This window comes from Microtus ochrogaster, linkage group LG1 (assembly GCF_000317375.1).
Source record: "Microtus ochrogaster isolate Prairie Vole_2 linkage group LG1, MicOch1.0, whole genome shotgun sequence".
NCBI classification, from domain to species: domain Eukaryota; kingdom Metazoa; phylum Chordata; class Mammalia; order Rodentia; family Cricetidae; genus Microtus; species Microtus ochrogaster.
Genome location: NC_022027.1, coordinates 28,385,839 through 28,398,938, shown reverse-complemented (window position 1 = coordinate 28,398,938; position 13,100 = coordinate 28,385,839). Strand labels below are relative to the sequence as shown.

Here is a 13,100-nt window from a genome sequence, read left to right as displayed (position 1 = left end):
GTAGACCAGGCTGGTCTCGAACTCACAGAGATCCACCTGCCTCTGCCTCCCGAGTGCTGGGATTAAAGGCGTGCGCCACCACCGCCCGGCTTGGGTTCCTGGTTCTTAAAATCAGTGAAATGTGAATAATTTCAGGTTTTTTTGTTTACTGTTACTGCATGTCTTTTCTCATTTTGTTAGACTTGAAGCCTATTCATGTCTTTAATGTGAATTCCTTACGGAGAGCATTTAGACTTCATTTAATCCATGTTGGCAGTGTTTGTCATTTAATTTGGCTACCCATTACTTAGATTTAATGTGATTATTTTAGTCTGTTAACTATCTTTGTTTTGAGACAGGGTCTCAATATGTAGCTCTGGCTATTCCTGGAACTCACCATGTAGACAGAGCTCTGCCTGCCTTTGCCTCCCGAGTGCTGGGATTAAGACCTGTGCCACCATGCTTACCCTGTTAATCTTGCTAGTGATTTTTCTATTTATCCATTTGTTCCTTTCTCCTTATTTGGCTTCTCTTTGACCTGTTTCTCAGTGATTTCTATGTTTTATATCTGTGTTCAAAAGCCCCAACTATATGACTTTTATTATTGTTTTAAATAGTTACAGTTTTGAAGACTTACTATGTGCATTTGTTTCTGTCTGCCATGTGAGTGCAGGTAGCTTCAGATGCCCGAAGAGAGCATTACGTCCCCTGGAGCTAGAGTTACATGAAATTTGAGTCACCCAACATGGGTGCTAGGAACCAAGCTGAGGTCCCCTGGAGGAGCAGCAAGTGCTCTTAACTGCTGAGCCATTTCTCCAGCTTCAGTATTATTATTATTATTATTATTTTTAGAAATGTTTGAGAGAATGAAAAGTTTTTTGCCATCATATATCATTACTTTTCACTTTTTGTGTAGATACAGATTATTACTGCTGGGGGGCCAGCCTCCAGCAGCACAGGGCTCAGAGGGAATCCATGGAGTCAGCACATAATATAGTTTATCTGAGGGGATTAGGGAAAACAACACTCACTCTATCTTGATGGCTTCCTTCTTTATGTTCTATTCTGTGTTCTTCGTACTGTATGCTATTTTTCTACAGCTTATATACCCCAACAAAATCTTTCAGGCAATAGAAAAATTAATGTGCAGTTACATTCAATTTTCAAGTGAATGATTATAATGAGTACAGGTAAAAACAGCATGTTTTCCTTATCCCTTACATGATTAAATATTTTGCTTATTACAGGCAAAAAACATTATCCTAAGAACCCATGTACATTCATACCCAAGCAACTTGTTATAGATTAACTGTGTGGGCAAGCTAGGTATTCTTCTCAGTCAAGTCTTTTACTGGCCAGCTGCGCTTTGCAGTTACAAAGAACGGGCCAGTTACTTTTTTACTTATCTTGAGGTGATAATCTCATAAGAAGTCTTAAAGGAATCACAAATCTAGACTATATATGAAAAAGAATTGGCCATAGTCTATACAGCTCTTCAATAGAAATTCATGTGTTCTAGCCGTGTGACTCTTCCTTGTTTTATTTTTTTATCATCAGAACTATATCTTAGGTTGCAGTCATCTTTATAATAAAAATGCTCAGTAGAATGGAATGTCTCCATGAGATAAACACACTACATTACGGGCAGTGGGGATCTCCCTGCACCCATTCACATTATGCCAGATAGTGGAGAAAGATAACAGCAACAAATAAAAGACACAGCAGAAGCAAATCCACGTTGGGGTCTATGGTCGTGGGGTCTATGGTCGTGGGCCTTGCCTATCCAAGATTGACCCAGCAGGAATTTGGCTCCTGGTGAACTGACACCCTGAAGTCAATTGCCGCCTGCTGCTCCTCTGACAGGGCCACCTGCATACACCTTTGTTTTTTCTTAGTTCTCTCATCCTGTGCTTTGAAAATAACTGACAGCCTACATATTCAGCCAATTTTATTTTAATTTAATTAGCCAGACTCATGGTTTGAAAATTGGACTGGATTTGATCAAATTCTTGGGTTAATGTAATTTTCTGAATAGAAAAGTAAGTGAAATTTTGCAATGGAAATATGTCATAGAATAACTAAGAGGCAAGGAAGTTTAGCTTTGTGTTGTATTATTTTTTACTAGAATTATGTTGATACTCTTGAATAATTTTATCCTTAGAATATAAAAAGAAACTTTGCTTTCTAAAGATTGAGTAAATGACGAGGACTAATGTACAGTGTGTGGGGTTTCAAAAAGCTCTTTGTATATGTTTTCTCTCTAGTGTTGCCCTGGAAACTGTCTACCTTGTGATCAAAATTGTGGACGGATGTTAGGATGTAGAAACCACAAGTGTCCGTCTGTCTGCCACAGAGGTAAAATATCACAGTAGATGTTATTTTATGTTTGTGTTTTCCTAGTTCTTTAGCGTTAGAGAACTTCCAGTTCATTTCCTTATTTGGGCTTCCTAACACTCAGGAGAAGGTAATATAGTCTCTATACTACTAGTTTTGAACAAGGTAGTTAAAATTAAGTGTCTTAGGGAAATGCCTAGGGAGAGATATGGCAAAATTCAAACTCAAGACTGATGGTAAATTGTATCGTTTTTGCTTTTCTTAATCTCGTTTTTATTTTAAGGTATTCATTGATTTGGTTGTACTCTGAATTTTACATACTTTTATGGACTTTAGATGTAACAAGGGTTATCCTATCTATGCTAGTGGAGATTTTAGTCTCAGGATCCCTTATACTTTTTGAGACCCTAAAAGTTTTTATTAATGTGTAAATTTTATCCATTTACAATTGTTGTATTTGACATTAAAATAAAATTCAACCATTTTAAGTGGTTTATTTAAAATTATTTTTTGTAAAATACACCCTTTATACTTTGATACAAATAGCATGGCTTTTAATTTTTGGTAAAGATTAGAAAAATTAGGAGGGACAGAGATATGAAAGAAATACATATGAAAGAAATACACTGACACAGGTTATCTAGTGTATACTGAATGCGCCCACGTTTATTTTATATGCTTATATACAGCAATCCAAAAAGGGGGGAAGAAGACAAAAGACTGCTTTACCATGACACAAAGAACAACCAGAACAGTTATTGCTTCAGTACTTGAGACATCAAGTCATTATTTCCTGAGTTAAGCATTCTGATGTTTAGGGTAAGATACGCAGCAAATATGCCTATCCTGATGGCAGACTCTCCCTGGTTCAAACCTCCTGTCCTAAAATGAAGGAGCAGGAATAGGCTTGAATTCTCTGACCTTTGGTCAAGGTGGAGAGGACCCATATCTATGAGTCATCTTAATATCCAAAACACCAAGTAACCACACCCTAGGTCAGGATATCTTGTTTGTAGCCATACCTTAAGTTAGACTTCTTGTCAGTAACTTTGAAAGAGCAAGAGCAGGCACAAACTCTCTGACATTTAGTCAAGGCACAACAGACCCACATCTGTGGACCCCCACATAAGAAATGAAATCTTAACCCAAATATAAAATTTTTTATTCCTGACATATTTGATTTTGAAATTCTTCCTTTTAACAGTTGATTTGTGACTCACAGCAAGTAAGAATGTCTTAATGGCCATCGAATGATGGGCTTTAAATGTGTCATTTCCCTTATCTTTTTTTTAAATGGCTTATGATTTATTTGAAGAAATTAGGTAGCTCTTTGGTTTCCCAGTTTGGATTTTGTAGATTGCCTCTCTAATATATTTTAATATGTTTCTTTATCCTCTGCAATTTTCTATAAAATGTTCGGGCTAGAGATTTGATCAGCTTTATGCTTTGTATTTTTTTTGTGACATTTGTTGTTGTGACAGTGCTTACTAGCTCCCAAAAAACCTTCCAGGCACTTAAAATGATTATTTAGAAGATGGTTGTATCACTCTGAACATTGGTTTAACTCAGTTTGATATGTAGAGTCATTATTTCATACTGTCTTCTTTAGAGAGAGCTGCTAGGCCATGATAGACTGCAGCCTCTGACCAGCAGGGCCTCCCAGCACTCACTCATTAATAGCTAACCACTGGTCATGAGAGAAAAGTCGCCCTTTTTTGAGGGAATTTATCCTTTGAATAGATATATTTATGAAAATAGGCCACAAGATTATTGTTTGCTTGTTACAGTTTTGAATAAGTATCATGTTAAATTTGTTATTTAAAACACCACTTTGAGAAGCAAGGATGTTTCTAAAGGTACTGAGGTACTGGTGTATGTAAGGAAAGATACAAGATCCTAAGTGTATGGTGCTGTGAAGCTTGGGAATGTGATCATGTACTGGATCCAGACCATTAATCAGAGCTCTACCAGTGTTTCTCAAAGCTGCTGTCCTGAACTACTCTCCTGCTTTTGAGCAGTGGATGTCAGTTTTTTCTATTTCCTTTGTATGTGTGGAATCAAACACTGAAGCACACAGCCTTTGTATATAGCTTATTTTGTTTCATGTGCTAAGAATAGTTCATATTACCACTGCTTTTCTTTTTTCTTCCCCCCCCCCCCCCCGAGACAGGGTTTTTTTGTAGCTTTGGAACCTGTCTTGGAACTAGCTCTTGTAGAGCAGGCTGGCCTCGAACTCAGAGATCCGCCTGCCTCTGCTTCCCTAATGCTGGGATTAAAGTTGTGTGTCACCACTGCCTGGCCGAACTGCTGCTTTCTAATGGCAGGCTGTCTCATTGTGCATTGTACAAATGCAGTAAGTTTATTGATAAACTCTTGATGTGCAGTTTGGTAAGTCTGTCAGTGTCTTTTAAAATATTGGATCTTTTTCCTCAGGCAGTTGCTATCCATGCCCAGAAACTGTAGAAGTGAGGTGCAGCTGTGGTAAGGCCAAGGTGACAGTGCCCTGTGGCCGAGAGCGAACCACAAGGCCACCCAAGTGCAAAGAACTGTGCAGGTTGGTGAAACTCTACACCCTGACATCTGATGCCTTCACCTTTAAATTCTACTGACTTTTGGTAGTATTCTAATTTTATTTTGTGTTAGTGTTTTCAAGCAACATTCATAGCATAGACTTTTCTATGATTTTGGAAGTTATATAAATAATTGCACTTCAGATGTATTGTTCAGTTGTCAAAAATAACTTAAAAACTTTCTGATTTAGTCGACCACCAACATGTCATCATACAAGTCAAGAAAAACATCGCTGTCACTTTGGCTCATGTCCACCATGTCATCAACCTTGCCAAAAAGTGTTAGAGAAATGTGGGCACTTGTGTCCTGCTTCATGTCATGATCAAGCATTAGTGAGGCAGACTGGCAAGGTAAGAACAGTGGTGAAGAGTTCCTGCTTGCCTGTGGGCTGTGTTTTCTTCAGTGATTATTTAACAAGCAACCATAAGGGTGTCTTTAGAGAATTAAGCATTCTACGCGGATCTGAGGGTGAAGAAGACAAGACTTGGTCTTTTGTCTTAAAAAACTTGGAAAGGCTGGTGTATTGTTCAATGGTGGAGACCTTCCCAGTATCTCCAAGGTCCTGGGTTCATTCTCTAGCACTAGGAGGAAGATGGGAGGATGTGACTAATAAATATTTGTAAATATAGTATGATAATTATATTTAGATTAATTTACCAGTTTTCCTTCAAACATGGCTAGGGATATACTTACTTGTTTATGTATTTATTTATTTTTAAAGATATATTTATTTATTATGTATGCAATGTTAGAAGAGGGCATTGATCTCATAGATGGTTATGAGCCACCGTGTGGTTGCTGGGAAATGAACTCAGAATATTCGGGAGAGCAGTTAATGCTCTTAACCTCTGAACCATCTCTCCACCCCTGATATAGATAATTATTAATTTACTTTATTTAGAACCCTGGTTATATGTAAAGTTCTAGGTAATGAGGAACATAGGAGACTATGGTGGATACTGGAGTTTAAATGTTTCTCATTTTGCTTTTGGCTCACAAGAGGTTAAGGAGACTATGCTGCCTCAGTTTTAGCTTTTAAACTGATATCTGTCTTAATTTTTAATATTGGGTGTATGTAGAGAGTAATAATCTTCACAATGCAGATGGAATAGAATGTTTCAGCAAGCATTTGTTGAGTAGTTGGATATAGTTCAGCCTGTGTGAGCAAAAGATCCACAAGAACTATTTCCCTAGTTTCTTCCGAAGGCTGCATGGGATTGCCCTTATGACTTGACAGTGTATTGCGTTTTACTCCTAGCATCAGCCTATGGGCCCGTGGGAACAACCAGCCGAGCCAGCATTTATTCAGACTGCATTGCCTTGTCCTCCGTGTCAAGTTCCTATTCCTGTGTAAGAACCAGAGTTTAAAGCTTTAAAAAAAATGTTTCTGACATAGTATGAACTTCACCTTCTTCACTTTTTAAGTTTTATATTTCATGCCTGACCTGTATACTATAGTCTCCTTGTTCTAGTTCATTCTTTCTTGTTTTTGGTTGCTATGATGCTAAGCTTCCTATGCATGTCTCTCTTTGTGTTTTCCTTGCGCTTGAGTGCACTATCCTTAGTTTCCTTTGCAGCAGCAGGTATCGACAATTAGGAAAACATTTCCAAGAGACACATTATTTGTTACTTAGCCTGGTGATTCTCATGCTAAAATGCAATGTTTCTGAAAACGGCTAGCTAGATTTAGATGGTAAACTCAATGGCGAGTGTGTGAAGGAAGTATTGGAAATTCAAGCAGTTTCCTGGATGGATCAGGGAATGGTGGAGACTGAGTTTCCTGGATGGATCAGGGAATGGTAGAGACTGAGTTTTAGGAAACTGAGCCTGGAAGATTGGAGAATCCTTTACTGTTTCATACTTTAAGCAGAGGCTGTGGTTTAAAGAAGAAAAGGGAACAGTTCTGAGGCATAACAGATATTATTAACAACAACTAAGGTTCCAGATCAACAGTTTAGTCATATGTTAAGTTTTTGAACAGGTTGGAGAGATAGCTCAGTGATTGAGCAGTTCTGCTCTTTCAGAGAATCCAGACTTGGTTCCCAGGAGCCACGTAGCTGCTTACAACAACTGTCTCTAACTTTACTTTTAAGGAATCTAATGCCTTCTGGTCTCTCTGGTCACCAGGGACACACATGGTACACATGTATATCTTTGCAAAATACCCACACACACAATAATTGAATAAAATTTTTTTAAAGTAAAGACTTAAAAAACTGTAAGTGTGGTAAATATGCCTGTAATCCGAGCATTCAAGAGTCTAAGGCAGGAAGATTATTATAAGTTTAAGGCCAGCCTGGGCTATCTAGTGAGTGAGTTGAGTTCCAGTGAGAGGTTGACAAAGTGAAGTCCTATTCATTTTTTAAAAAAGAAAAAGAAAAAAGTAAAAAAAAAAAACTACATTAATTTTGCAGTATTAGTATTGAATATTACCTCTATTCTTATGGTGTCTTTTTCCCCCCCTGGTTCTATAATTGTGGAAGTACTAGATTCTCTGAAAAAGTTGGGAAATACTTCTCTTTAAGGATTAGTGTGAATTCTTCAAATGTTGGTTAGAATTGAAGCTTCTCATCCTGGGCTTTTCTGTGCTTGTTTTTGTCTGTTCCAGAGCATCATACACAGTAGTTGGGACGAATCCATTTCATACTGGCCTCTTTTTCGCTTAGCTTATACATTTAGGTTACACTTTATTTTTTTCATCCTTTGATACCTTGCTTCTTTTTATTAATCACTGGATAACATTATTGTACTTCCTGGACATCCTATAGTTGTCTTTTTTAATATAATATTTTATTCTTTGAGAATGTTATGCACAGTAGTTTGATGATATTCTCCTCCCATCCTTCTCCAGCTCTTACCAGATCCATCCCCCCTGTCCTACCCACTCTCAGCTTTGTGCATCTTTTTTTCTTTACTAACTCCAGTTTATGTTGGCCACAGACGCATGGGTGATCTCACCCATTTACCTATGGAAGGACATTTTGGTTGTTTTTAATAAAAAATAAAACTGCTATAGATGTTTATGTGCAAATATCTGTGTAAGTAACTTTTAACTCATTTGAATTAAAACTTAGGAGTGTAACCGCTGGATAGTATGGTGAGTTGATATTTAGCTATTTAAAAAGCTCTCAGATTAGCTACCAACGTGGCACACCAGTTTGCGTTCTCATCAGCGTTAGTGGTGGACTTCCTGCCCTGCATCTCATTCGCATAGTGCACTGTCAGCATTTTAGCCATTTTGTAGATGCATGGAGGTGTACTGTTGGTTAATTTGCAGCTTCCTAATGACCTGATGCCAGGCAACTTTTCACATGTCTGTTCAGCATCTGTTGGTCATTTCGATAAGATTTATCTTTGTTCAGGTCTTTTGCCCATTTTCTGATTGGGTTTTGCTTTCTGTCTGTTGTTAAGCACAAGAGTTCTTTGTATTGCTTACCAGATACGTTTTCCAAATGTAGTTTGCTCATCTGTCTCCTTTCTGTCGGGCTCTTTGCTGAGCAGACATTTTTAGTTTAGTGAATTAGAACTCACCTGTTTCCTTTTATGGGTCGTGCTCTTGGCATTGTGTCTAAAAAGTAATATGAAACTCAAGATTATTTAGATCCTATCCTGTGTTTTGTATTTAGGTCTGCAATCCATTTTGAGTTGGTTGTCAAAGGTGTAATGTCTCTCTGTCTTAAAGTGGATATAAATTTGTTTCAACATTACCACTTGTTGAAAAGAATATTTCTCCTGTAATTTGCCTTTTCTTTGTCATAGATCAGCTGATTTTATTTGTATAGACCTAATTCTGGACTCTTTGTTTTAGTTCACTAATTTATCTGTTCTTTCATCACTACCACATAGTCTGAACAATCTACCTTTGTAGTAAGTCTTGTACCTGTCAGTGGATGTTAACTCTTTAGCTTTGCTCTTCATCAAGGTTGTGTTGGCTGTTTCATGTCTGCTGATTTTTTTCATGTGGACTTAAGATTAGATATTAGGATTTTGTTACTTTGATTCTTTAAAAAAATATTTATTTATTATGTATATAATATTCTGTCTGTGTGTATGCCTGAAGGCCAGACTCCATTACAGATGGTTGTGAGCCACCTTGTGGTTGCTGGGAATTGAACTCAGGAACTGTACAAGTTATATTTATTTTATTTCTGTTTGTGCCAGTGAAAATAAGTTTCATGTCCCCCAGTTGCTTACTGCTAGTCTTTTGCAAAGAATTAGCCGGGGTAAATCAACTTTATACTCTACTGCTACTGTGATTGCTTATTTCCAAGTTGCTTGTTTATAACTTAATAAAAGCTAGTGTGGTAAATGATTTTATTTATTACGTATACAACAGTCTGCCTCCCTGTATGCCTGCAGGCCAGAAGAGGGCGTCAGATCTCATTACCGATGGTTTTGAGCCACCATGTGGTTGCTGGGAATTGAACTCAGGACCTCTGGAAGAACAGTCAGTGCTCTTAACCGCTGAGCCACCTCTTTAGCCCTCAGACACCCTTCTTAAAGAATCTATAAATAGCCGGGCAGTGGTGGTGCACACCTTTAATTCATCAGCACTTGGGAGGCCGAGGTAGACAGCTCAGTGAGTTCAAAGCCAGCCTGGTCTACAGAATGAGTTCCAGGACAGCTAGGACTGTTTCACAGAGAAACCTTTCCTGAAAAACAAAACCAAAAACAAACAAACAAACAAAACCAAACAAACAAAAACCCAAAAGACAAACAAAAACCCAAAAAGCAAAAAAGAATCTCAAATGTTTTCATTTTATTTTTTTCTTACAGGGAATGTCTGGGAAAGCATGAGGTGAGTTATAGGTATAATCTTTAAGTTTAGTTTGTAGTCTTTATCACTTTGCCCTGGAGTATGTTAGAAGTAATTTACTGTCTCGGGCTTGTACAGACTGCCCAGGATAGTCAGCTAAACTGTATACTCTGCCTTATGTGGGAATTAGCCTCTGTGTTTAATTTTCCTCTCATTAATAGGTGCTTAGAGGAATGTCTTGATATGTATAGCTTAGTTTTGATATAAATATTATTAGTGGAAAAATGTTAGACCACTGTGAAAATTGATCTCAGATCAGTCACTTTGGAAATGCAAGACCAGAAAGTTTTGTGTAGACATGTGTGTTGTGCTAGTTGGCTATTTCTTATTTTTATTTTTAAGGTGAGTCCTCTACCATGCCATGCTGTAGGACCCTATTCTTGCAAGAGACTTTGTGGAAGAATGTTGCACTGTCAAAATCATACATGTATGAAAGAATGCCACAAAGTGACTGAAGTTGATGACTCTACTGTCAAAAATAAGGTAACATTCTTAGGATGGAAACATGAATAATGACTGTAATCTTGATACCCCAAATATGTTACCTACCTTTTTTTTTCCTTCCTCCCTCCTTCCCTCCTTCCTTGTCCTGGACCTAGCTGTTGTAGACAGGCTGGCCTCGAACTCACAGAGATCTGTCTACCTCTGCCTCCCAAGTGCTGGAATTAAAGGCATGCACCACCACCGCCTGGTCACATTTTTTGAGACAGGGTATCTCACTGAACCTGGAACTTTCCAGTTGGCTAGAGCAACTGATTAGCAGGATCCAGGGCTCCTCCTGTCCCTGCCTCTGCAATGTGGTTGATAGAGATACACGCCTCCATACCTGGCTTTTACATGAGTGCTGGGATTATTCTGCAAGCCCTGTGCTGTTGAGCAATCTCTCAAGCCCTATTATTTGTACTTCTGAGACTGAAGTACTTCGTTTTAGAGGGGTCATCTACCATTTGTAACCTTAATATGTGGAAATGTTAGGTATTTTGGTGATTTATTTCTTTGTTATTTTTAGGCTGGCCCAGAATGCCTTCAGTGTGAAGAAGGATGCTCTAAGCCACGGCCTCTGGGTTGTCCTCACCCATGTGTTTTGCCTTGTCACCCTGGAAAATGCCCTCCCTGTGTTCAGATGCTCAGATTAAAATGTCACTGCAAGATCACAAGCCTCTATGTGGAATGTAGGTAAGTAGCCAGAATACGCTCCTTTGGCGACGATTATCACTGACGTCTCTGGAGGAATCTTGTAGAATACTTAGAAAGCATTGTGTGTTGCTGAGACTCTGGTGACTGGACTTCAGCGAGGACCTGAAAGGAGGAGCTGCAGCTTCACCTCCAGTGCCTTGGTTATGTCAGCCAGCCAAATCTCGCTTCATTCTCTCTGGGTTTGTAGAAGATTGGGCTAGGAAAAACTTGTATCACTGCTTTCAGAAGTTTAGAGCCCTCTTATGGAAGAACATATAAATGATGGTGTAAACCTAGAAATGTTTTGGATAGAAATTTGCCTAGTTGATAGCTACATAGGTATATTTTTTGACTTATATTTTTAAAAGGTAGGTCTTTATTATTAAAAAAAAATTATAGCATTTATCATAGTAGTATTTGCTTTGTCTTTATTACCTAAAACTATGTATATTATGTAGAGGGGGGAAAATTGCCATTGTCATCTTGATAGATCTAACATAATTTACCATGTGTGGTTGCCACTTTTAGACTTCTGAAAAATCAGGCTCGTGAGAGTGCCTTCCAACTAGCTTCCGACTCTCTCAGACATATTCCCATCTGTTTGTCAGCATTTTCCAACTTTTTGGTACAATGACAGCTCATGGTTAATTTTGAGCTGCTTACTTTGCTTTGAAATCACTTGCTGGATATGTTTTTCAAGTTTATTTTTGTAATAGTTTTTCAAAGTAGTTACATATACATTTTAGAAACCCATCTAATTTCCCTGTTCTTGAGTAGTTTTCTTTCAGAATTTTATTACTATTTGTGTGTGTATGTGCGCTCTCTCTGTCTCTGTCTCTCTCTGTCTCTCTGTCTCTCTCTCTCTCTCTCTCGTACACACACACACACCTTTGCATGTGCACACCTTTGCATGTGCACACCTTTGCATGCCATGGCACGTGTGGCCGTCAGAGGACAACTCTTTGGAGTCATTTCTCTTCTCTCCCTTTAAGTGGGATCTGCGGATTGAGCTAGAGCGTCAGGCTTGTGCAGCACATGCCTCTGCCTGCCGAGTCATCTCTTTAGCCCCCATGGTACCCTAGCATAATTGTTATGGACATAATTTAAATGTTCTATGAAAAAATGAATTATGATGCTTTTATAGATATACTTGAAATCATGAATGCTTAGAAAATGTACAAAAAAATGGACTTTGGTTTAAATGTCATAAATTTTTTTTTCCTATTTTTAGAAAAATAGCCACAGCTGATATAAATGAAAAGAATCTCCTTAGTTGTTGCAAAAACCAGTGCCCCAAAGAGGTAAGCTGTAGTTGGTCTTCTAAGTTTAATGTCCTTGGACATTGTTCCCTCTGGGTTTTCTCCTTTTTTACTGCCTCAGTTCAGTTTCTCGCTGGGCCCACTAGAAACTTTGTTGTTTTGTTACTTGAGACAGGGTTTCTCTGTGTAACAGCCCTAGCTGTCCTGGAACTAGCTTTTGTAGACCAGGCTGGCCCCGAAGTCACAGAGATCCATCTACCTCTGCCTCCCAGGTGCTGGGATTAAAAGTGTACACCACCAGTGCCCAAAGACGTAGGCTGTTTTAGTTAGGGTTTCTATTGCTGTGACCACCATCACTCTTTATACAGGAAAGCGTTCAGTTGTGATGACTCTCTTATATACTTCAGAGGTTCAGTCCATGTTCATCATGGTGGTACATGTGGTGTGCAGGCAGACATGATGCTGGAGAAATAGCCAAGAGTCCTCTGTCTCACAGGCATCAGGAAGAAGTCTGAGACACTGAGTGGTATCTTGAGCATATATGAGACCTCAAAGCCCACCTCCACAGTGACACACTTCCTCCAGCAAGGCCATACCTCCCAATAGTGTCACTCCCTTTGGGGGCCATTTTCTTTCAAACCACCACAGGGGTTTAGGGGCTTAGTACGAGAAGTGACTTTTTGTCTTTAGGGAACAGTTTTAAAACTAGCTTATACATTTTACTGCAGAAAGTATTGAGTCAGTGCTTACTGTCTAAAATAGGATTCAAAATACAGATTAAAACTGTGAGCCACAGGTAGTAGTAGATTATAAAAACAAAACAAGGTGCATGTGTACATGTATATATTTAATTTTAAAAAGGGAACTATCGGGGCTGGAGAGATGGCTCAGTGGTTAAGAGCATTGCCTGCTCTTCCAAAGGTCCTGAGTTCAATTCCCAGCAACCACATGGTGGCTCACAACCA

At 38.6% G+C, this 13,100-nt stretch overlaps 1 protein-coding gene across 2 annotated transcripts in view; it reads left to right on the top strand.

Annotated features, from left to right (window-relative positions):
- Nfxl1 (nuclear transcription factor, X-box binding like 1) overlaps nucleotides 1-13,100 on the top strand; it is a 39,970-nt gene that overhangs the window by 19,004 nt on the left and 7,866 nt on the right. For both annotated transcript variants that reach the window (XM_005359326.3, XM_026785251.1), the window contains exons 12-19: nucleotides 2,244-2,334; nucleotides 4,747-4,867; nucleotides 5,075-5,234; nucleotides 6,143-6,234; nucleotides 9,661-9,682; nucleotides 10,043-10,183; nucleotides 10,710-10,876; nucleotides 12,108-12,177. In XM_005359326.3, the coding sequence (XP_005359383.1) occupies nucleotides 2,244-2,334; nucleotides 4,747-4,867; nucleotides 5,075-5,234; nucleotides 6,143-6,234; nucleotides 9,661-9,682; nucleotides 10,043-10,183; nucleotides 10,710-10,876; nucleotides 12,108-12,177 (864 nt within the window). The remainder of the gene's footprint in view (nucleotides 1-2,243; nucleotides 2,335-4,746; nucleotides 4,868-5,074; nucleotides 5,235-6,142; nucleotides 6,235-9,660; nucleotides 9,683-10,042; nucleotides 10,184-10,709; nucleotides 10,877-12,107; nucleotides 12,178-13,100) is intronic.